Genomic DNA, 24,711 nt, shown 5'->3' on the forward strand with positions numbered 1-24,711 from the left:
ACCGCCAAATAGTTAGTGAGTAACTAAATTAGGAAAGAACCATCCAACTGCCTTTTTTAATTCTTCTTCATTGTCCAGCAAAGCCTTGATTGTGTTGGGGGTTCTGGAACTAAAGAAAGAGCAGGAAACAAGTCTCCGGATGGGAAATTAATATGTGGGGGGAGGGGGAGGGGAGGGGAGGATTTGGATGGAGAGGAGGCTCAACTGCCTTAGAGCCCCCTAATTTTGTGCAGACCCGGAGTGATCATGGAGCCCAAACCGTGTATAAGATTTGGGCAATGCAGATATCAGTGGTCCATAGTAAAACATTACAGTGTAGAGGGAAATACTATCTTTATTATTTTCAAACACAGAATAGTTTTTAAGTGGTTTGAATTGATATAAAAAAAAAAAAAAAAAAAAAACCACCTAAATTATATCATAAAAATACACATGATTATAAATAATAATTTCTGTATGAAAAGGTACTTTCGAGGGTAAAAGATCCCAGCTACAGCATTGACCAGACTTTTGTCAAGCTGATTCGCCTGACGTTACCCTCCCTCCCTCCGTTCCTACAAAACTTAATAACCGCCTTTACTCAACCGATCCCAACGGCCTAAAAGTAACCTCCTCCCTAGCGCTCTCAATTTCAAAACCCCAAGACCCTCCAAAACTTCCTAATCTAAAAACCCCCCTCCTCCCGAACTAACGGCATAGCCTCCATGGCTCCTCCTCCACTCTCCTCCTCCACTTTCATTCTCTCTCTCTACCTCTTCTCTCTCCTCCTAATAACCACCAACTCGCTTCCCACCACCCTCGGCGTCACCTACTTCACCCCCGTCCCCAGCACCACTCAGCCAAAGCCAGCTCCACCTGTCCACATTGCCACAGCCATCTCCTCCCTCGGCTTTAACTCTATCCGCGTCCTCAACCCTGACCCAACCCTCACCCGCGCCTTCACCTACACCAATACCACCCTCTTCCTCACCATTCCCAACCCCTTGGTCCAACCCATCGCCTCCAACCGCTCCATGGCCCTCCGCTGGCTTTACGTCCACGTCGTCCCCTTCTACCCACGCGCTCGTATCACCACCATCTCCGTCGGCAATGACTTACTCTCCGCCTCCCCCTCCGGGTTCTACTCCTTCCTCCTCCCCGCAATCCGTAACGTACACCTGGCGCTTCGCAATCTTGGCATCCGCAAGATCTCCGTCTCCACCTCCTTCTCCTTCGTCAACATCATTTCCACTCCGTTTCCTCCCTCCTCTGCCGAGTTCCAAGGCCTGGCTTCAGATAATCTGATCAAACCGTTGCTTCAGTTCTTGCGGGACACCAACTCGTCCTTCTTGATCAACATCTATCCCTACAAGGTGTACAGGTTGAACTGCGAGATTCCCATTGGCTTTGCTCTGTTTCAGGAGCACCCTTTTAATTTCCGTGACGACTTGATCACCGGCGTTCGTTACCGGAACCTCTTCGACATGATGGTCGATGCCGCAATCAGTGCCATGACAGCGGTGGGCTTCGAGAACATTCCGGTGGTTGTGGCCGAGACAGGGTGGCCAAGCTCGGGCGATGCGCTGGAGGTTGATGCCAACTCGGCCTACGCCGAGATGTACCTTCGAGGCCTCGTGGCGCACTTGAAATCCGGACTCGGCACGCCGCTGAGGAAGGAAGGGGTGGCGGAGGCTTACATATACGAGCTGTTTGATGACGAAATTAGGCGGGGAACGACTCGGCATGAGCGCAGTTGGGGAATTCTGTTTTCCAATATGACCAAGAAGTACGAGATCGAATTCTCTGGATCAGACAGCACCGGAGGGAGTCGGGCTTTTCTCTATCTTTGCTCGGTTGCTGTTGCAGTAAATTTAATACGTGGACCTTTGCATTTGCTCAGCTGGTGATGCTCTGTTTCTTTGGTGTTGAAGCTCCTTTGGATAACAAGATTTTGAGGAGATGTGGTTTGAGCTGATACGTCTCTTTGTATTAGAGACGATAATTCTATGGCAGAGTTGTTATTACGTGATTTGGCTCAGGGTCGAGATTTCCGTTTCTCGTTGAAGTTGGCGAGTTAGGCTGAGACTTTGTAGTGGTACATTAATGGCCGAAAACTGTCTTCAAGTTGACGATGTACGTGAGGTCTTTGAAAAAAAACAAATTCAATGAAATGTGGCTTACCGCTTATGTTTCACCTAAAATCTCATCTGCTGGTATGTTATTTGAAACCCAAATTTAAAGGCATTTTGTGTGCCTGTGTCAGCAGTTAGTACTGTTAAAATCTTCAACCTGAAAAGGCAAACCCAGAAGCTGCACAATTTCGATGTTAAGGAACTGTAGCTTACTTACAAATTAGAAATTATCTTGGATGGGACAATAAATGCTGGATGCATAGAAGTTTCGACTAGGCACAAGTGGAACGAACAATGGTAATTTGACCTCCCACAAATTCATCGGGATATCACTAAGGAACACAAAGAACTCTGGTCTTAAGCTAATCGGCACAAGAAGTATGCAAATGAAGCCTCCAACCACCACCTTGAATCTCCAAGCTAGTGCGGGCGGCACAGATTCACCTCGACTCGTCCAGGGGATGTTATTTGCACCACTGGTGGTCAAACCTCTGCCCTACTTCCAGCCTCAGGTACCTGTGTTGCTGAAAATTATTGGGTATTCTAAACCCTGTATTTTCCAGGTTGTTTGGAAAGTATGTCGTGGAGTTGTCAACCATGCCTTATGGCCTTCTTTCTTCTGTCATCAGTAATTCACTCATTCATCGACATATTCTTCTGGTTGAACTCTATTGTTCTTTAAGTCACTTCATGTAAAATATATGAAAAGATTGAACAAATATATACAAATATCTGATAATAACAATTATCAACTAAATTGGAGATCTCTGCATCGAGTTTACAATCGGAAACTCCCAAAGAATTTTTAGCCATGAACTCATCTATTCTGAAATAGATGTGCTCTCAAAATTGTAATATAGAGCATTTGGAAGCTTAAAAATACGCTTTCCTAAATATGGGCCAGTTAAAGCATCCATGCGGCTGCTTATCACGCCTGTTATTCGGATGCCATCTCTTTGCATTAGAGCCCTTCGCGTAGAGAAGTACTGACAGGTATCCATTTGCAATTCCTCGTCTGATCTGCATGGATAATGAACATTTTAGCAAAGAGCATAGGCGGCATAATAGAAGACTATTACAGCATATACTTCATAATAATAAAAATAATTATTTCAGAAAAGCCTTGTTAGGGGGACCAAGACAACAGAAAACATTCGTTACGGCTTAAAAGGCTCGCAGTTCACCTATAGGGTTAAAATAAAATAAAGCAACATATTAACAATACCTCATAATCAATGAGGTCCAACCACTGTATCCTGCAGAAATAAGATGCCCTACAGTGGCATTCTTCTGTATCAAAGACCTTCTTGATAACAAAACCAAAGGCCACCCGCCAGCTCGAAGTTTCATGTATAATCTAAATATAAGGAGGTGCTTCAGATGCGTAGCCTCTTTGACACAATCATGACAACCGAACTGCTCAAATCTGTACCAAGGAGAATCAGTTTCATCTTGATAGGATGATGAAGTACTAAACCAATTAATTCAGTAAATCAAGATTGGAAGAACTCAAATGTGACTTTTTTTAGAAGACGCTTGACAATGAACAGGCACTTTACAGAAAACCAACCTAACCATACATGAGGACTATAAAATTTCAAAAAGATTTCACTAGATTCAGAAATCCAATCTATGAAGCCCACTCAAAACTCTGCCATGAAACGGAAAAAAAAACCAAAAAAAAAAAAAAAAAAAAGAACAACTTAAAAAGGTGCAGGAAAATACCTGTGCATTAATAGATTAGTATGGTGAGGATCTGAGGAAAGAATGTCATCTACGTCCATCAATACGACGTCAAGACCATCATTTGGTGATGTAATGCTACTGAAGTAATTCTCGACCGCCTGCATGGTAGCATTTAAATCTTTGGCATATTGACCAGCTTTAATATACCAAATAGCGAAAGCCTGGCAAGTTGAAGGGATTTCATCTGCTTCCAAGATGTTGAGCTCTGGATACAGAGCAAAAAACTTGCAACCATTGTAATCATCGACTGTTTTCTGAATCTCAACAACCCCTGAACTCTTACTCTGACAAGATTGCAACATTACTGTTAATGTAATCAGCAAAGTGATTAGTAAAACCCCGACAGTTACAAGTGAAGCAATGAAGATCGTTGCAGCAAAAGATGTCATGTAGAACCCTGATTCCATCACATACCGGCTTCCCATCTCTGTGCCCAAAGAAAAAGAATCAGACAGGACGTATATCAAAATTAATCCCAAAGACAATTAAAAATGTATTCTGGCTTCAATACATGTCAAATAGCCTACCAAGCAGGCCAGTGGCCCAGTACATGCGGCACATGATGATAGGCACAAACGGTGTACCACTTGAAGGCCTTCTTTGAATAAACACAAGAAGTTCCATTATCCAAGTTTACATTGTTTGTTCCTAAGTTTAATACAATTTCAACTTTGCAAACAAATATAAGAGGGTAATTTAAGGTTTTAGGTATTTGTTTAAAACATTTTGCAGATAAAACAGTTGATGATAACACAGTTCCGCAACAATAAACAGATTTCTATGAATTGGAACTTGAGAGAGTTTCTAGATTCTCACAATAGCACTTGTATACTGCCCTAATGACCCTCAAATGGCATAAACTACTAGTACTCCATAAGATAGTTAAAAAGTGGTGAGTAAGAGAAGGTATCACATACCAGAATTTCTACTGGAGAGACTCCGGGCTGAGATCTCCCGCTCCATTTCATGGGCATACGCAGACATGATTCCTAAATTAAAAATCAATGGCAAAAGCAGTGCACACAAGAATCTTCAAATTGCTTCCGGATGATAGAATGGACACCTGAAATACAGTGTTCAAACTCGTCAAACACCAGCCTCATTTGGGTTTACATTATTTTAAAGTAATATGCACTCCTATGACTAAAAATATTAATATTTGAATAAAGCCATAACTTACAAGCAGCTTCATTTACTACGTTAAAAAAAATCATCTGTACCACATCTCAACTTCTTTGTCCATCACATTTATACCAAGAAATCAAGAACGACTAAAAAGTAAACAGATAGTGATTTTTCTAGAATATCATGTATTTATATTAGAAGCGACATGACTTCTGAAAAAAAAAAAAAAAAATCTTGTTTTATTTTTGAAAAAGAGAAAAAAAATAAATATAGGAAATTGACGAGGAATGAACATGTTTTTTTTTTTTTTTTTAAATGGCCTAAAAAATGAAAGGTTATCCTGATGGAGGGGGTCAATCAGTGGAGGTTTTTATTGAGTTTCTCAACCTCCGATTAATAAGATACAGACCAACTACAATGATCCCCCCCCCCCCCCCCCCCCCCCCCAAAAATAAAATCAGTCTTCCGATAAAATATATTCTTCAGAATTGCCCATTCAAAACATCGTGTTCATTATATGCCCATCAGTATGAATTCTAGCAATAAATAAAGACCCGGAAAAAGAAAAGGCATTGAATCTTAAAAATTTTAAACTATCCGATCAGCCATAATGATGCAAATAATATAAAATCATTTATTGGGTCCATAAAACGCTAAGGTGATCGGATTGTTGGAACCCTTCAAGTTTCAATTGGTGTGGTCGTGAAACAACATAATTGGATTAATCCTTTAATTCTTTTTTTTTTTTTTAGCAAATATTCTACAGAAGTCATCCAGCAAAGTAAATACTTGAAGCTATCTAATCAGGCAAATTTGATGCGAGAGATAGAGAGAGTACCAGAGAGAGACATTGAAGAGAAGGTGATTTCAGGAAGAGGGCATAGGCTAAGATGAATTAAGCTCTAGCAAACTCCAGGGCTGATATTCCGCTACTCTCTGGCTATCTCCAGACTCCCACAAGATCTGACGAAGGAAGCTTCCTTCGTATTATTTGGTACGAGAATGATAGCTAGCGTGCCTCGTGGGGTCTCTCCGAGATTACCAACGTAAAGGATTTTAATAATAAGCACAAAAGCAACGAGATATTTGGTAAGTGATTCTTTTTTATTTTTTTTTCCTTTTTTTAAAAATATATATATATTTTAATTCTTGTTATTGAAATTTGTAAGAGTAAAGAAATTATTTTTTGAAATTTTTTAGATGTGTTTTTATATAAAGTGGTGGGCAGGTAAGATGAAAAGTTTTCGGATAAGAAAAATCTTGAACTGATTTTCGAAAGTGAGTAAGTAGGAACTTAGGATGGAAAATTGTTTAAATAAAACTTTTTAACTATATTTCGTATTAGGAATTAATTAAGAAATTGTTTTGATTTTCTGCTTTTTAATTTAAAAAAACTGATTAGATGATCTTTTTTATATTTTAATTTATACATATAATGACTTGATTTATGTGTGAGAAGGTACGTACTGAATAGTGGAGGATATTATCATATGAAGATTGATTTATTGGTTTTTAATACTTATCCGTCCAAATGCGGACTGATTTATTGGTGGGCTAGCTCCAACAGAACAGGGCCCATGATTTGGGTCGGAAAGCAAGGATAACGGGCCCAATCAAGTGTATAAAAGTGGGCCCTGGCCCCTCATATTCACCTTCAATCTCATTTTTTCTCTTTATTTATTATTGTTTTGGCTTTTTATGTAACCACCTTTTTATTATCCTTACGTCATATTGTAATATCTATTTTTTTTTTTATCTGACAATATAATTTCCATTACATGCATGGAACGGGAAAATGAAAAGAAATATATTGAAAATCTATTCCCATTAATTATTTGTCATGCTGAGTGATTGGCCCAAGTGACCCTCGTACAGACCGATTCGTAGAAAGAGACAAAACATTAATGGAAAATCTGAAATAATAATCTACTTGTTAAACAAGTCGCAGTCCGACATTGTGGCATTGAGTGAGTACGTAGTAATCCTATCTATCTAAAATCTCCCACTAACAAACTAAATACCAATACGTATGCAGACTACCGAATACAGGCCGTCAAACGCAGGTGGGGCTTTTAATTGTGTCTGTTTATAGGATCAGAGCAGAGCCACATAAATCTGAGCGGATACTTGATTAACCTTAGCCCATGCCACATTATCAGCTATCTATGCAACCTGGCTGACGGCTATTAACCACTCATATGCTATCCTTCACCATTCCCCAGTTTCCATGCGAAAGACGTGAGATGCAATAGCACACACCCAAAGACATTACTACAACCTAAGTGGCTGCTTGTAATTTTGGTCTTTGCTTTGAATTACAATCTGCACTTGTGAGCATGGAGACCGGCATAGCGTGCTATACACGTGGGGCATTCTTGCCTAGTACAGTTCCTTCTCAGCATTCAACTGCTCTAGTATCTCCACCATCCATCTCTCCATCTTTCACCTCCCGGGTATGAAAAATTAGAGTTTTAATACCACATATGGGTGCAAATATTCCTGTTAACCTTTCTATATTTACTTTGTTTTGAATGAAATCATTGAATGGTTCATATGATATAGTACTTATTCAATCAAACTTATGAACTGTATCCAATTTGTAAAAAAGTGTTCTGACATGCATGGCAGAGTTTGAAATCAAGCTCACTCTTTGGGGAATCATTAAGAGTGGTGCCAAAATCATCACTGAAAGTTTCCAAGACTAAGAGCTCTTCCCTTGAAACAAGATGCGAAATCGGCGATAGCTTGGTAAGTTGCATGGAGGCTAATTCTATTTCATGAGCCTAATCTGTTAAAAGCTGGACAACCTGTGTGAGTAATACATGTTCTGAATTCCACATCTAGTGAAATCTAGCCATGTAGAAGGAGGGAATTCAGGAAGCAAGGATAAAGTATGATTTTATATGACTTTGTACTTGTAGGAAGAGTTCCTTGCAAAGGCTACCCCAGATAAGGGACTAATCAGGTTGATGACGTGCATGGGAGAAGCATTAAGGACCATATCTTTCAAAGTGAGGACAGCTTCTTGTGGAGGAACAGCATGTGTGAATTCCTTTGGAGACGAACAGCTTGCTGTAGATATGCTAGCCGACAAACTTCTTTTTGAGGTTGGACTCGGTTTCCCCATTCAATGTGTTCTAAATTGTTCTATTTTCTACTCTAATCCTGTTTGATTTGTGACTGATGGAAACATTGATAAGTAATGATCACTAGAATGAATTTTAAATGGATTCATCTTCATGCGACTCTCTCTTTGATGTGATAAGGGTGCAGTTGATATGTAAAAACTTAATGTCAAAACTAAATTCCATGAAATGTAGATGTGACATTTCAAGTGATATGAAACATTAAAATAAACATCGTAGATCTTAGAGCCTTAGACATGCTTCTTTGAACGAAGCTTCTGTTTTCAAGTACAAAGTGTAGCATTTTTAACCTTTCCAGCTACCTACTTGTTTATGAGCAACCCCTACAAACATTCCTTGATGCTATTGGATTTGTGATATAAACTGAAATTCGCATAAGAAGTTACACATCGTTTTCAATCATAAGTGATTTCCCCCCAAATTTACTCCTGTTTCCTGAATAAATTCTTGAGTTCAGAATCAATGTCGCTGATTTTTCTTGTGTAGGCCTTAACTTACTCGCATTTCTGCAAATATGCTTGCTCTGAAGAAGTTCCTGAACTCCAAGACATGGGAGGCCCGGTTAAAGGTCTAAAAGTCATTTCACCTGTATAGAAATTCGAATATTGGAAATTTTAGTACTTAAAAGAAGGATATATGAAAATACAGTTTCATGAGGTTTTGTACTATGAACAGGTGGATTTAGTGTTGCTTTTGATCCACTGGACGGCTCCAGTATTGTGGACACAAATTTTACAGTAGGCACCATCTTTGGGGTGTGGCCTGGAGACAAGCTAACTGGGGTGACAGGAAGAGATCAAGTCGCTTCAGCCATGGGCATTTATGGTCCCAGAACTACATATGTTCTTGCTATTAAAGACTTTCCCGGCACCCACGAGTTCCTTCTTCTCGATGAAGGTCTGCTTTCCACAATATAATCAAATTCCAGATTTTTTTCTGGAACTTCTTTTTCTAATCTTCTCCGCATCATTTTATGATAAAACTGGAGCCTGGAGGCCCCTGTTGGTGGAAAACATGTTTCCTCTATACAAAAAATTGTTCTTTAAATGATTAAAAAAGGTTGCCTACCTGACAAGAAATGAAGGGTTCCCTGTTTTTAAAATGTAAGAATCTCTCTCTTCTCCCTCTCATCACATGGTGCATTTTGTCAGGAAAATGGCAACATGTCAAGGAGACAACAGAAATTGGCGAAGGAAAGCTATTCTCCCCTGGAAACTTGAGGGCCACATTTGATAACCCTGACTACAACAAGGTCTCACTAATTACTTGGTTTTAATATTCTTGAAATTTCATCATAGTCTTATGGCAGACCGCTAATTAGATATTTAATTTGTGACCCAACAGCTGATCAACTATTATGTAAACGAGAAGTACACGTTGAGGTACACCGGAGGAATGGTGCCGGATGTTAACCAGGTGTGTCCTTCGCTTTCAAACATCCTGTGTTGTTTTTGTGGTTTTTCAGAATGTTAAAGTATTCTGACGAGATTCAAGATTTCCATGTGTGCAGATTATCGTGAAAGAAAAGGGTATCTTCACTAATGTGACTTCCCCATCGACCAAAGCCAAGCTGAGACTCTTATTTGAGGTAGCTCCTTTGGGATTATTGATTGAGAATGCTGGAGGTTACAGCAGTGATGGCCGTCAATCTGTACTAGACAAGGTGATCAACAATCTTGACGACAGAACCCAAGTTGCTTATGGATCCAAGAATGAGATTGTCCGATTCGAAAAAACTCTATATGGATCCTCCAGGCTTGAGGCTGGGGTGCCTGTTGGAGCTGCTGCATAAGTGAAATAGTGTTGCTTTTGGTTGTTAATTTTGAACCAAGTTAAGTGGGTTCCGTATAAGTGGGTCTTCTACGAGTGAAATACTCAACTTATGGTGAGACTTTGGAAATTGAAGGTTGAAATCCTGTGAAACAACGATAACACTAGCTGAAAATTATCGATAAGCTACGCGACATGTACATTGTTACCAATTTTGATTTTCAGTTCAAAAAACTTCCCGATGATCCTAAACGTAAAATCCATATATTAAAACGAAAATGCTATTTGTTCTTATAATTTTTAATTACATAACAATAAGTCCATATATCAAAATGAAGGATCTTTCTACTGTGCCGCCCAGCGAATACCGTCGGGTGTGCCGCCTAGTGCAATCTCATTTTTTTTCTCTAAATATTTTTTAAACATTTAAAAAAAAACACAAAGTAACTTTTTTAAACATTTAAAAAAAGAAAAAAAAATTAAAATACGCTAGAGGTCAAATCCAAGGGATAAACTAGCATAGAAAATGTTATTTGTATTTTTAATTACATAATAATACGTTTTGATATGTTACTTATTGATAAATTGATAAAATATATTTTGTAAGTACATGAAATACTACTAAAATACAAATATAGTTCGTGGATGTAGAAGTAGTTACACTAAAATAGTAAAAAGATTCGGGTCTCTTGAAGTGCGCCAGGTAGGGGTCGAACCTACCACTTTCTGCTTCGGAAACAGACGCTCCATCCACTGAGCTACAGTAAGGTTGATTCTTTCACTTTAGAATCAGGAATGCCGCCCCAACGGTCTAATTCATCGTATAACCATCCTTGGACAACACAGACAATTTGAGAGTATTATACGAGACAAATTTTAATGATGGTTTTTCATTCGCAGACTACTCAACAAAGTGTCGTGCTGTTCAAACTTTCATTTTTCTAACATCCATTGCGCTCGATTTTTGCAAGATCTGCTCCCACAATGCAGAGAGGCTTTCGAGGAAGGATTTGGATTATTTGGCTCAACCAGCCATTCGTAACTATGGGATTGTTTCTGATAATATGGCACAAGTACGTGCAGTTTTGGATTGTGTACAAGTAAACAGTAAGCTCCATTTTCAATGTAATCGAAGTAGTCTTAACTGTATGGTAGTGGTTAAATGGCAGTTGGTCAAAGGTGGAGCGCCTTGGCCTATGTTTGAGGTTCTGGATCAAATTTCAGTGTGCTGCCAAGGTTTAAGTTTTAATTGTACAGGTGAAACACATTACAGAGTAGCAACCCAAATTGCTGATTTCTTTAATCAAGGTGGGTGCATCTCGAGAGTTTTTGTTTTTTGAAGACCTTCTAAGAGAGATTATTTTTGTGTTTGAAAGATCTGGTTTACCTTTCTCCTCTCTCTCTCTAAAAAACAAAACCAGAATTCGCCTTAATTAAAAAAAAAAAAGAAAAAAAAAGAATTGGTTATGAGTGACTTATCACTGGCTTCAATTACACTAAAATCATGAAGTTCCTATGCACTTGAGAAAAGTTGTTTTTTTTTTTTTTGGGGGGGGGGGGGGGGGGGGGGTGTTATAAATGGTGAAACCCTTGATAATTTGAAACTTAAAAGGAATAGACCAACATTACAATTTATCGATCAAACTTACCTAATTAAACATTGGGAGGATAGTATCAATTATGAAACCTAATTTGGCCCATTGGAAAAAGAAGAAAGCAAAGATGAGAAAAATCACGACCCTTTTTTCTTTTTAGGCGTAGGAAAAACCATTATTATCAAACACCCTACAATAATAAGAGGGAACTGTCGCTGGGCCTGTTCTTCCAGTCTCAACTTGCTACATTTCATGCCCCCAATTCCCTATCCGGGTTTTTCTGTTCTGTGAATTCTTTTAAAACTACCGAGAAATCTTAACTGGTTTTGATTCATTGATTCTTGGCTTTCTCACTGATCCTTTTTATATAGATTTACCCTTCTCTTGTCAAAGAAACCAAGAAAAAATATATGTTTCCCGCCTTTTCCTTTCCGGATTCTTCAGAATCCGTCTTTTTTCTCCACTGGGTCATGCTTTGTCCTCCTTTTTCTACGATCTTGCTCCTTGGTTCTTCGTATTTTGCTCTCTTTTCATGATTTTCTGGAGCTTCGGAGTAGTTTCAAAATTTTCACTTTTGAGCTTCATTTCTTCGAAAGTTTTCGGCTTCTTTGCTTAAAAAAGTAAAATAAATAAAATAATAATAAATAAATAAAATCCATCTGGGTTTTGGTTTCTCTCTTGGGGTTTACACCGAAGCAACAAAAATTGCTTACGTTTTTCCAAGATTCCCTTCGATTCTCAAAAGGTGGGGTTTTTTTAGATTATCAGTTGATGCTATTAAGAAAAGAAGATTCTTGATTCCCAGTAAAAGATTCTGAATCAATGCGTTTTAAATCATTGTAAAGATTACATTCCTTCTAACTTCTAACTTCTGTCTCTGTTTCTAATACTTATCTCACTTTTTAAGTTTAATTTCAATGCTTCTTAAATGAATTATCGGGCTATTGTTGTGTATTAGTACTAGGAATTATGGAAACTCTCTATCCAGCTTCGTTTATGTCAAACTCCAATTGGTTTGTCCAAGCGAGCCAGAGCACAGAATGGACTAGAGAAGAAAACAAGAAGTTTGAGAGAGCGCTTGCTATATACGATGAGAACACTCCGGACCGATGGACAAAAGTGGCGGAAATGATACCGGGAAAGACTGTGTGGGATGTGATCAAGCAGTACAAGGAGTTGGAAGATGATGTCAGTGATATAGAAGCAGGGCGTTTTCCGATTCCCGGTTACCTTTCCTCTTCCTTCACAATGGAGTTGTTTGATGATCGCAACTTTGATGCCCATAGAAGAAAATCTTCAACAGCTCGTGGTCCTGATCAGGAACGGAAGAAAGGAGTGCCATGGACAGAAGACGAGCACAGGTGAGTTCCCTTGTATTTCGTTGGAATCTTTAGAGTTTAGCTTCTAGGTGTGAGAACGCATGAGGTTTTTGGTGACCGTTTTCTTTCTTCCATTGTTGAGAAAACTAAAAGAAAGGTGAGTATATGGACTCTTAAAAACTCTGTTTAGTTCCAATGCCTTTATCAGTTGCTGTGGAAACCAAGGAAAAGAAAATCTCAAATTGGTAGTCTCACATGATGCTGTTCCATTATAATGTTAAATGAAATTAAAGCTCTAACCGATTTAATCTCACGATTGTGCTTGGCTTACTTGAACTTCTTTTTTCTTGGTCATCGATTTGAGAAAAATAACCAAACAAAAGTCCTTTTCAACCGATTGGTTGTTAGCTAAATAAATTTTCAACTATGCTACATTGTTACTTAAGTAGTCGTACTTTTTAAGTTTTTCTAGTAGATGTTTATGAAGTGGTAATTTGAATTTTGAAAGCCCAAAATACGAACAAAAGAAGCTCAAAGCAATTGTAAATAGGGCCCGTGACGTCGTTTAACATGGAGATGAGTTTGAAAAGTCTCAAACTTGTTGGCATTCTGAACTTCGCCTTCATCTCTAGATTGTCTATTCTGCAGTTTGAAATCTTTTGAATGTCATGCTTTTGTTCTTGAAGTTGGGGCTGTTTTGTAATGAATTACAGGCGGTTTCTGATGGGGCTTCAAAAGTACGGTAGGGGGGACTGGAGAAATATCTCCCGGAACTATGTAATCACCAAGACTCCAACTCAAGTGGCAAGTCATGCTCAGAAGTACTTTATAAGGCAGCTTTCAGGAGGGAAAGATAAGAGAAGGCCAAGCATCCATGACATCACAACTGTCAGTCTAACAGACACCACACTGGAAAATAATAAACCTCTCCCATATGATCAGTCTTTTGTGCTGCAACTACAGCAAAAGCCAACCAGCGCTCCAAGAATGTCACTTGACTGGAATCAACCTCCCAATGAAGCAGTCACGGTTTTTGACTCAGCTCGTGGAAACCTTTTAATGTCATCTCCACATGACTTTAAAGCACAAGGGCGAAATCTGTATGGCAATGCTCATTATGGAACTCATACCAAGCCGCACAACTCGATCTTTCAATTCCAATCCTCAAGACATCAAATACCTGGATAAGGCAGCTATCACGATTTAACAAGTCTAGGCTGATCATGTTCAGTATAGTTTCACTGTCAGTGCTTTTGTGATGGTTTTTCTGTGTGATCGCCTGATTGAGGGCTTGAGCTTCATTGTTTTTGAACGATCCAAAAGGAGAAAATATTATAATGATTCAAATCTCAGACTTAAGTATGAAATCAAATGAAGACGCTTCAATTTATGTGCATATTTCCCTCCTCTTGAAGAACTAATTTTTTCCTAGGTATCAAATTATCAATCCCTGTGGATGCTTTGACTGAGTTAGCATTACGTACTAAAATGGACGGTAGGCAGTTTGAGGATGAATTAAACATAAGTCATAACCAGTTAAAGATATCAATGAGGTTGCTTATCAAAATATAAGGTTGTTGACTTGCACAATTGGGTTTCAGGCAATCATGTTAGTTTGTGCTTAGTAATCTTTAGCCCTTCGTTATTGTCCGCATTTTTAGACAGATCAAAACCTAAATATGATGGCTAGCTACCCAGTTCTGCAAATACGTAGTCCCATTAATCTGAGTCTATAATTCAAAATCCTGGATTTCTAGGTTTGTCTGAGATCCATAAAGATAACTTGCCATGAATATTTAAGAAGTTGTTGCTGCATTCAGGGTCCGTATGCTTTAAACTATGAAATAGTTTTGTGATTTTTGTTTCACACAAGCAGCCATGTTCTTTGGGTGAAGTAGGCAAACCGGCTGACTCACTTATCACTCTTTGGACATTCCACAGTATCTGATCGCTTACTTTTCTCTCAGTACACTTGCCGGCAGTTTCACCTTTATCAGGTATGATATAGCCAAGTTGACCATGCTTCATCCGTTCATCGCCTAGTCGAAGCTGAGTTTGCATTCCACTTAAAAAGCATCCCATGCTTTAATCCGCTGTAGAACATTGGAAGATCCACGTAAGAATGCCAATGCAATGGGGTTTACGTGTTTTCAAATCATCTTTTTTTTTTTTTTTTTTTGGTGGGGTGGGGGGGGCCTATCCAATTTTGCAGTATATTTTATATTTCTGTATCCGCCAATCCAATTGTCGATGGTTGCAAGAATGTTGCATCAGCATATTTGCAGCTTTTACTAGTCCCCGGAAGCATCGTGCTTTGTGGTGATTCTATATTTTACTTGCAAATCCAACAAGGAGTTATAGTTGCGTAACTTGCGTTCATATTTTGTTCACGTTTTGACCCTATTAATCGGAACAGAGAATCAAGCTTCGAAATTATGCAGAATTTTGGTATAATTTCCCATTTTTGTTTGGTGTAATAGCTTTGATCAGTCTATGAGTTGATAATTCGAGCAGATAAACAGGGAACTAATGCTTATAGTTTTTATCCACGGAATGTTCTTAATTACCACAGCTTCGCGTGCGCAAAAATAAAATTCACTTAGATATATGCCAGGCAAAATAGTAGATTATTCTATAACAATCTTATTTTTGAGAAATTAATTAAAAAAAAAAAATACAGGGATACTTCTTTTGGGGGCCATGAAATGGGTGATGGTGGATCACTATCTCAAAGGTAGGCGTTCCACAAATGTCAAATGAAATAAACAAATAATATTTCCTGATATGCTGTTACTGTGTTTGTTTTTCTTTTAGTTGCCATTACAATTTGGGTTCTGCTACCACCAATGTTGCTGCTACTGCAACTGTTTTGAAAAAGTCTTAGTGCCCACCCAAATCACTTTGCATATACCAATCTCTCAGCCACACATTTAGCATTAAAATCTCCAAAGCAACATGAGCAACTTGGTTATTCATGTTAAAGTTTCTTCTTTCTTCAATAAATGACATTACTATCAACTTTGTATTACTTTTCAAGAAAAACAGTCTTTCTGCAACTTGCATCAGAAAGCACCCTGGCCACTTTATTCCAATTTTGATCAAAACCTTTCAGGATGGTAAATCTTACACTTAGCCATCCTTTCTTGTGTTGAAGCTCCAATTAAAGAACAAATATTTTAGGTTGTTCTTCAAAATCCTTTTGAGAACCATGCAAATTGAGATTGATATAATGGGTAGACCTTGTGGACTAATTATGACTAAGTTACTGAAATATTTACAGTTTACATATTTTTGTAGCTTTTATAGAAGTGAAAGAGAAGTCTGGAGGGGATGGAACAGAGCAACATAGAAGGTTCAGTATCAGGTCCCTCAGAAAAGCCAAACAGCTGTACGACATCTCTATTATTAGGTAATGACCTGTCCATATAGTGGAGCATACATATATACTGTGCGATGACAAGAAGCGTGCACATAACTCTGTTGGTCTTTTACACTCCTAATTGGACATCACAAAATGGTGAAAAGAAGTATCTTTGAAGAATGAGGACAAAATCAATGCAAATAGGTTCTCTTCGGGAAGAAGTACCTGTTCTATTCAGAATGGGAATTGACTTCATCCATGGAGTCGCCCACTACAATTTTAACTTTTACGTTGAAAATTTCTTGGTTAAATGATTGAAGTATTGAAATTTATATATTGAGCGCATTTCAGTATCCCATGCATTCAAGATTCTAATACACAGGCGCAGATGATGATGACTTCTTAAACATAATTGCTTGATGAACACCCATTTTACTTGTGTCCCTCTCCTCTTCCTCTACAGCTATGCATTTGCTTTAGATTGACCATTTGAATCTCCACATGCCGACAGCATTGAGGTGCGACACCACCTTATATATTGATAAATAACCCCCCAGTAAAACTGAATTAAGTTGCTTTTAACAAAATGTTGTTGTACGGGTTTTTCTTTCAAATTCTACTGTTTGATGTGAAACCAATGACAATTATAAAAAATCAAAATAAAAACAACAGTACCATACTTTTTTTATGCTAACCATATATGGTTGCATTTGATTTCCTTCAGTGGTGAACAAAGGTGACATATTAGTTAAGTTATCATGTGTGCAAAGACAGTAAGCTACGTTGTCCCTTACTCATTAACTTTTTAACTTTTTTCTTTCTTTTTAAGGGATTGCAAATATTGATGTTTCCCCATCGGCACTAATCCTGCCCTTAAGGGGGGCAACATGGCACATGGAAAGTGTAACCCAGTGACCCACCTGTAACTCCGCCATCACTGCACATGGGAAGCGTAATTTGTTGAGAGCTTTTTTTTTTTTTTAGAACAGAGAGATTAGCTTGTTCCACTTGAAAGTCTTGATCGTTTTCAAGATAATAAAATATGTTTCTGATTCTTTGTCAAATCAGAAACTCCCACCAAACGATTCCCTTTCAAAAAAGAAAAAGAAAAAGAAATCAGTACGTTTTCACAAACCCTTCTGGACCAAGTCTCGATCAGTCTCTAGAACACGTTCAAAGTTAAAATTCAAAATCCGGAAAATCCAAAGCTCATCTTTAGTATTTACCATAATAATTATTTGCAAGCATTGCACGTATATGCGTGTAGGGAAAATATATTGCGGGAGCACAAAATCATGGCTAGTAAAACCACACTTAACTTTCTTTTTATTCACAAACTTGAAACGTCCCAACATCATACCGAGAAAACAACAATGATTTCCAAAAAGATTGACTCGGGATATTAATACAAGTCACCAAAATGTCGAAGTCTAGGCCAAACTGTTCCCCAAGTGATGAAGTGAGACGGTAACACCAAGGATGCAAGTGCTTCCAAATTACAAAAGAAAACCCCAACTTTATTACAGGACTAATGTCTAGAACTAGGGCAGAAAAAGATTAAATTAAAATCGAAAACCTCTTACCAAAGGGAAAAAAAATTTATGAACAAGACATGACAAGGAAAAAAACTCCTTAATAGATAGAAGAGGTATATACAGATCTAAGTAACCAAGGATTCCTCTGGATCCAAAGGAATGACAGTATCTGGAAAATCTGTTCTTGGTCCAGCAAGGGAGTAATATGCAAGTATATGGGCGGGATGCTCAACCAGAACAGCCCCCTCAAGTTGATCCGCGACAACAACTCGTCTAGAAGGAATTAATTCAATATTCCAGAATGGGCGAGCCATTGCCAGAAGGTCACAACCCGTTGCAGAGGTGGCTTTATATCCTTGCACCCATAGGTACCTCAGAGAAGTCAGCTGCAATACAGCAGCAGCCAGTGCACGCTCACTGAAGCAGCAGCCCCTCATTTCTAACTTTTGCAAGCTGGGACAGCCTCTAGAAAAATCCAGAAGCCCCGTATCAGACTCCCCAACATAACCTAGAAGCATCCATCTTATATTTTTGCTGTATTGCCCAACATAACTGAGACCCACATCAGTCAAGCCCCCAGGTCGGAGATACAATGCAAACCTTTTTAGCTTTTCACATCCCCTCAACAGATCTCGAACCCCATTGTCCAGAGGCAAATCCGTTATACTCTCTTCTCGGTCAAGCAAGACTAGGCGGAAATCACAGAGATTTTTAGAGTATTTACCGATATACTCCAAAGAAGCATTTGTGATATCAGTAACATAAACAGCCAAGTATTCCAGTTCTAGGCAGCCCTGAGCCAAAGCAATCAAACCTCTCTGTGAAACTACACCTTCTTCATCCTCCATGCCCTGCTCATCAGCACCTCGCTCAATTCTAAGCCTCTTTAGTCTCTTACAACTCCGAGCAAGAACTTCCAATCCTCTATCTCCAATAACATCCCTTGTCTGTCCATAAGAAAAACAGATAAGAATATATATATATATATATATAACAAATAAAAAATAAAAAATAAATAAATAAAAAAACAAAATTCAGAAGTAGTTCGTAGTCCAAAGAACACATAATAACCATTCCCCTTGGTAGTAATAACTTTCTAGAACATCAGAATCTGGGCATTTTGTATTGTCCTACCGTCCTCGAATTTGTAAATAGTAATTTTCCAATCCATGGCATTCAATTACCCAGGTGAACAGTGAATTTGAGTTTTTGTTTTTGATTTTACAGGTAAAATGAAAGTTTTAAATTGACATAAACAAGCTAAAACTCTAGAAATCTAGTCTTTTAAACCCAGACACCAAGGTCAAATAATACATTATCAAGAACTTCCAGACATTCTTAGTGAAGAACGGAGTTTAATGATAAGTTAAAACACTGCAAAAAATCTGGACAAGAAAAAGCAGTAACAAGAGACTGGTCAGGAAGATGTACACATATATAGCAACAAGAACAATCTAAAGATGATTCTGCCTGAAGGAAAAAATGAAAAGAAAGGATAAAAGAAGAAATGGTTTTGCGATTCTACCTCAAGAATTTCTAAGTTGGGGCTCCTTTGGATTAACATACAATGGTCCTCTGTGTCAAGCAGTGCATATAGGAGATCCAATTTTTTGAGTAGGGGCGCACAGGGGAATACAATTGGCATTTCAATCTTCCCCATGTATGTTAGCCCCAAACGGCACAACTTTGGGGGTAATGATACACATGAGTAATTGTCTGGCTGCTCATTGAAGGAACCCCCACAAAATTCTTCTAAAGCAGGGGCAGCACAAAAGAAACGCAGGAGGCCCAAGATTTCACAATCACTAACTTTAACGGAAACTAAAGAACGACAATTTCTGGCTATGAGTTCAAGGTCTTCAAAGCTGACTACAAGATCCGTCATATAAAAGTTCAAAGTTTCAAGAACCATGTTGTTCACAGCAAGCTCATGTAGCCATTCACCACCACGATTACTTATTGAGCTCTCCTCCATAAACAAAGTTTTTAAACTCCTGAGGAAGCATATAAAGAATTATCACATCAGTCAATAGCAAACCCAGATATACCAGGGCTCCAGAGCCAAAAGCACAATTCATTCCGACTGACAACTGTGCTTCCAAATCCACAGTAACAAAATTGCATAGATATGAAAAGGAAAAAGGAAAAAACTCATAAGAATATATAATATATGTCCAGCCAATGTAAGCTTTAAAATTTTTAACATGGTAAAATCTTATTTTCAAAACATGACTCGTGTTCATACTATTTATGGCCAAACTACACAGTTACCAACCTAGATATAATTACATGATCAGTTAAAATACCATATTCATCACAACTTTTTAAAAAGAAAAGGCTTATCTGAACCAATTTGTGGCACCACCGTACAAATCCTGTTTCTCCAAATATATGACATTGCCTTTAGTAGGTTATAATTTCTCTTCCACTCTCTCAACACTTTTTTTTCTCTTTGTTCTTTAAAGGCCAGGCTCACCATCAGCAAGCCATACACAGGGAGCACAGATTTTCCACACAATTGAAATGCATAGAAATTTCTAAGATCTACAGTAAAAATAAGAGCAAAACGAAGAAACAAAGCATAGAGAGCTTTCAAGGGTGTGAAAGATTTTCTGAGTGCAACATAATTCTCCACATTCAACTTGTATTATATTCCAATCTAAATCAATACTAGTTCTTCAGTACAATTTAATCTATAAATTCTACAAGAACAAGCGCATTCATGAACTATGGAATTAATGACATGGCTTTAACCAGTCAGAAGTTTCAAGATATAGAAACTAGATAGTTTACTTGAAAGCAAAAGCAGAAATATAATTCACCTTTTTCCATTCAAGAAAGGACACCTAGATGCAGTTGCTTAAAATGAAAAGCTTGGCATCAGTGCATGAGCAACCTCTCGATCTCACTTAAATCATCATGCATGTATGTTTCACAAACGTATGCAGGTCAAAATTACTTTTTTAAGTTTTTCGTCTCAGTTCTACATTTGAAGCATTTGCGTTAATTAATATCGGAGACTCATCAGCTTTTCTTTTTCTTTTTTCTTTTTTTTTTTTTTTATGGTGGGGGGGTATAAGATTCATAATCAGTCTTCACTATTTACAATTTGTTATGACATTATTCTTAGTTCTATTCCATCCTTTCTCCAAGTATTCAGGCAGAATGGCTTTGTATTCCTAATATATGCATATTCTTTTTGGTAAGTAAAAATAATATATTTTTGTATATTGCCTTAGTTAACTAATGATTCAGCGTTTTAAAGATGTTTATTATTCTAAAAAAATGAAAATATCTTCATTCCCCTGTTTCCATTATCTAATTTTTTATTCAGTGCTGAACCTATCTCAAACCCAATAACCACAACTTCCCGAAGAGAAGTGAGACATTATTTCTTTGGCACAAGCAAGTAGCTGGATAAACACTTAATGATAGTCTAATGACTTTGTTCTGGTGAATCGTTAAAACAACTAGTAGTTTATTCAACATTAAAGGATGAAAACTACTTCGACATTCAAGGATGAATAGAAAAATTAGCAAGTCAACCAGTAAAGTCTCAACCCCTGAACAAAAATTAGAACCCTGCACCGTTTGGATAAGAAATGATTGAAAAGGAAGTACAAACTAAACGAAGATAAAGGAAAATCATAAAATCCCACTCTCAAAAAGAAAATTAAGTCTTGCAGACCGTATTTAACATTTAACCAATCCAACAAGAAGAAAATCACAATAAAGAATCAAATTGGCGGATTTTCCTCCAAAAACAAAAGAGAGAGCCGGCTAAGCCACGCGATCGGAAGAATTAAACTAGTTACACGTACTACAGCATCTATTGGTCATAACAAAAAACGCAATCACGTTGTAAGCTGGAAGAAAGAGTTAGATAAGCAGATTGATACACCTAAATAAGCTGTTCTACCTTTTATTTCTCTTAATAAAGCATCAAATATTGTTAGATTCACTTTCACATTTTCACTTGATAACTACCATTCACGACCGACCTAAAATTTAATACAATCCTAAAATTATATATTCTGATTAACAATTATAGAATCCAAATCGCAAATAAAAAGGAAAAGAAAATTACCTGCAGGACCGACCGATATGCAGAAGACCATCCGTAGAAAAGCCAGAACATTTATCCAGCTTGAGCGCCTGAAGAACGCGCCCGCGAGACTGAGCAAGAAGCTCGAGATCGGAGTCCCTCACAATCATTCGCCGGAAGTGAAGCGACTTTAAGCAATTGAAAGACTCGGCGATCTCGTTCATCCAGGGAGTGACGTAACCTCCCCAATCTTCGGGTATCAGATTGAACATCGCGGCCCTCGGCTTCCCCTTCAGCTTCAGCGATTCCAGGTGCCGAAACCTCCGGCGCAATCGATCGGGGCTCGCCGTGTAGCATAGAGCGATCGTCACGTGCTTCCGCGTCAGCGCGTCAAGCTCGTACCAGCGCCGGCACACCAGGGAAACCGCATCCCGGTCCTTGGGGTCGTGAATATACGGCATCACGCAGCCGATAACCACCTCAGACATTCCGGGACGCACTCTGGAGACGTTTCGATCCTCCATCGCTACCAGAACTCCACGATATCGCCTGGGAAACAAAATTATCTACTGTTTTTACTTCTTTAGGAAACAATAATTCTTCCTCTCCCGCTGGAGAAGATGGAGAAAGTAAAAGATAGCCTCAGACGCTTCCAGCCCCTCAAATCTCGAGACCGAAATCCGTCGAACGAATCAATTAAAAAAGCAAAACCCGAAACACTTATCAAAATCCGTACAAAGCCCAAATCGACAGATGACGATTCATCTACGACGCACGAAAGAAGAACATCTCGGAGCGAAGTGAAAGTCGGCAAGGCCGAAAAGCGGCTCGAACGAGACCAACATGGTGAGAGAAAGATTGGAGGGTAGGGATCTCCGGTATAGGAATCCGACGGCAACGGTTGGAAAACAGTTAAAGTGCGGGATTGGATCAGAGCCTAGTAAGTAGCGTGGGGCGAGGGGTGTTGGGGGGAGGGGTCTATCATTCGCCTTGTAAAAACAAAAGGGGGGCTGAATCGGCTGATTTTGGGTGTAAAGAAGAAAGGACAAGAGGCGGAGTGGGAAAAATTATCAATCATAATAAATAAATAAAAGGCAAAACGACAAAATTATATTGGGCGCAACCCATCAGACGTCACTCTCTTCACAATACATAATATAATTTTTTATTTTTTATTAAATATATTGCGTATGAATAATAAGTAAAATAGCATAATTAGTTTTTAAAAAATAAAATTAAAATAAAAAAGTATGATAAGCAGGAAGGCATATACATGCATATATACTGTAATTTGTTATTTGAACCGCCGTTCTGTATTTTGGAGCACCATTTTCTTTTCAATTTTATTACCTACAAATAAAATCACATATTAATTTATATATTAATATTAATTTTTTTATATTTAAAATTTAAATTAATATTATTTTTAATAAAATTTATTTTTTAATTAATCATAATAAATTATATACTTACAACTAAATTTTTCATCTTCTTTCGGTGTAACGAAGCGGAGATGGAGAGAGACGGCGCTACAAGAGGATGAAATAAATAACAACTTTTTATGAATTATTGTAAATTTTGGTGTGTGACTGTGACGTGGTGGATCATGATAGGCAGGTTATGGTTAAGCTTTCAGTCACTTTCCTGCACATGATGGTGAGAGGATTCTTATCGGGCTTAATCAAATTATCTTTAAATTTAACTAATATTAACGTTTTTTTATTTTTACATATTTTATCTAAATTTAATTCTTATATTAAATTAACTATTTATTCTCTACATAATAATAAAATATTATTAAATTAATTTTTTTTTTAAAAAATTATTTTTATCACTTTTTATAATTCTATTAATCTAATATTATCAATAATTATATTATAATTAAATTAATATTTAAAAAATATATTTTCAAAAATCATTTAATTATTCAAAATAAAGGTATAGAATATTTAATATTTTACTTGGTGAATGAAAGTCATTTTTAATTAATAACTATAGTAAAAATATAAAATATTTTGATTTATCAAATTTAATGTAAATTTTTTTTATATAAATAATTTAAATTTTGACCAACCTTTATATTTGATCAAACCAATAAAGATGGTCTGACTAGGAGAGTTTTAACTGCAAAAAATGATAGGAAAACGACAGAACAGTAGTATTATTTTCTCGATTTTAGACATTTTATAAATGAAAAATACTACTTAATTCTTGAATGTTATCATTCAGTATTTTAATTTTTTTATTTAATAATTAAATAAATGAATATTAATAAAATTATATATTTTTTAGTTTTTTTAAATAACTAAGACGTTAAAAACTTTATAAAAAATTATAGAATCAATAGAGAAGTGGGTTTCAATAATCACCCCCGTTCAATTCACGAAATTAAAAATAAATAAAATATAGAAAATGAGTCTAAAAATGTTGACCCAATCCCCTTTTTGTTTCTTCATTCCAAGTAATCATCGTAAGGACGATTTTAATGAAATTGTGGGGTTACTATGGATTATGCTTTTGTAACAATTTGTCTTCTGATAATTGTCTTCAAAGTCCTTTTTCATGTCGTAATGCAAAGGAATACGAGGCTTTAACCCAATTTATAAATTAATAATAATAATAAAAGAAAAGAAAAGCAGCGAGTGAAGGCCTCATGTCTGCCAAAAGTGGTGCTGTTCAGTCGTTCGGAATGACGAAATTGTTCCCCGATACTACCGATTCGTTCCATTTCATAAATATCTTTAATAATTGAAGGAACGCGAAAGCAATGTGGGGTTCTTTTTTTTGCCCACTACTACTAGTACAAGTTGTAGTATATCATCCACTTGTAATGAAAATCCAAAAGATCCCACCTACACAACATTTAAAGAAATAAAAGGTATACTTTCAATAGACTCAAATGCCGAGCAATTAAAAATCTGTAACTGATTTTTTCGTGTAATCCAAAATATAATAGAT

The 24,711-nt window shown here is 37.4% G+C and overlaps 5 protein-coding genes across 6 annotated transcripts; 3 read left to right on the forward strand and 2 right to left on the reverse strand.

Moving 5' to 3' along the window:
• Positions 1 to 184: 184 nt before the first annotated feature.
• LOC122291720 (glucan endo-1,3-beta-glucosidase 11) lies at positions 185 to 2,548 on the forward strand. The gene has a single exon (XM_043099639.1). It carries the CDS (start codon positions 705 to 707, stop codon positions 1,884 to 1,886), a length of 1,182 nt encoding a protein of 393 aa, XP_042955573.1. The 5' UTR covers positions 185 to 704; the 3' UTR covers positions 1,887 to 2,548.
• A 234-nt stretch (positions 2,549 to 2,782) lies between these two features.
• Positions 2,783 to 6,026, reverse strand: LOC122291739 (uncharacterized protein At2g39920). Of its 2 annotated transcripts, none has more exons than XM_043099685.1 (5): positions 5,832 to 6,026; positions 4,775 to 4,920; positions 3,837 to 4,284; positions 3,337 to 3,537; positions 2,783 to 3,131 (listed from the first exon to the last, which is right to left on the reverse strand). In XM_043099685.1, the coding sequence occupies exons 2-5, from the start codon at positions 4,839 to 4,841 to the stop codon at positions 2,933 to 2,935; spliced, it is 915 nt and encodes a 304-aa protein (XP_042955619.1). In that variant the 5' UTR covers positions 4,842 to 4,920; positions 5,832 to 6,026; the 3' UTR covers positions 2,783 to 2,932. The 2 variants fall into 2 exon arrangements, with proteins under 2 accessions (XP_042955619.1, XP_042955610.1); XM_043099676.1 differs by having other exon boundaries at positions 5,821 to 6,025.
• Positions 6,027 to 7,128: 1,102 nt separating this feature from the next.
• Positions 7,129 to 10,110, forward strand: LOC122291799 (sedoheptulose-1,7-bisphosphatase, chloroplastic). The gene is made up of 8 exons (XM_043099783.1): positions 7,129 to 7,435; positions 7,611 to 7,730; positions 7,904 to 8,089; positions 8,615 to 8,696; positions 8,804 to 9,025; positions 9,280 to 9,380; positions 9,473 to 9,544; positions 9,639 to 10,110. Exons 1-8 carry the CDS (start codon positions 7,319 to 7,321, stop codon positions 9,918 to 9,920), a joined length of 1,182 nt encoding a protein of 393 aa, XP_042955717.1. The 5' UTR covers positions 7,129 to 7,318; the 3' UTR covers positions 9,921 to 10,110.
• Positions 10,111 to 11,614: 1,504 nt separating this feature from the next.
• On the forward strand, positions 11,615 to 14,208 carry LOC122291808 (transcription factor DIVARICATA-like). The gene is made up of 2 exons (XM_043099794.1): positions 11,615 to 12,854; positions 13,526 to 14,208. Exons 1-2 carry the CDS (start codon positions 12,463 to 12,465, stop codon positions 13,998 to 14,000), a joined length of 867 nt encoding a protein of 288 aa, XP_042955728.1. The 5' UTR covers positions 11,615 to 12,462; the 3' UTR covers positions 14,001 to 14,208.
• A 3,261-nt stretch (positions 14,209 to 17,469) lies between these two features.
• Positions 17,470 to 22,792, reverse strand: LOC122291815 (coronatine-insensitive protein 1). The gene is made up of 3 exons (XM_043099808.1): positions 21,796 to 22,792; positions 19,234 to 19,702; positions 17,470 to 18,655 (listed from the first exon to the last, which is right to left on the reverse strand). The coding sequence occupies exons 1-3, from the start codon at positions 22,275 to 22,277 to the stop codon at positions 17,834 to 17,836; spliced, it is 1,773 nt and encodes a 590-aa protein (XP_042955742.1). The 5' UTR covers positions 22,278 to 22,792; the 3' UTR covers positions 17,470 to 17,833.
• Between the last annotated feature and the right edge of the window lie 1,919 nt (positions 22,793 to 24,711).

The sequence above is a fragment of the Carya illinoinensis genome, chromosome 1 (assembly GCF_018687715.1).
Source record: "Carya illinoinensis cultivar Pawnee chromosome 1, C.illinoinensisPawnee_v1, whole genome shotgun sequence".
Taxonomy (NCBI): Eukaryota; Viridiplantae; Streptophyta; class Magnoliopsida; order Fagales; family Juglandaceae; genus Carya; species Carya illinoinensis.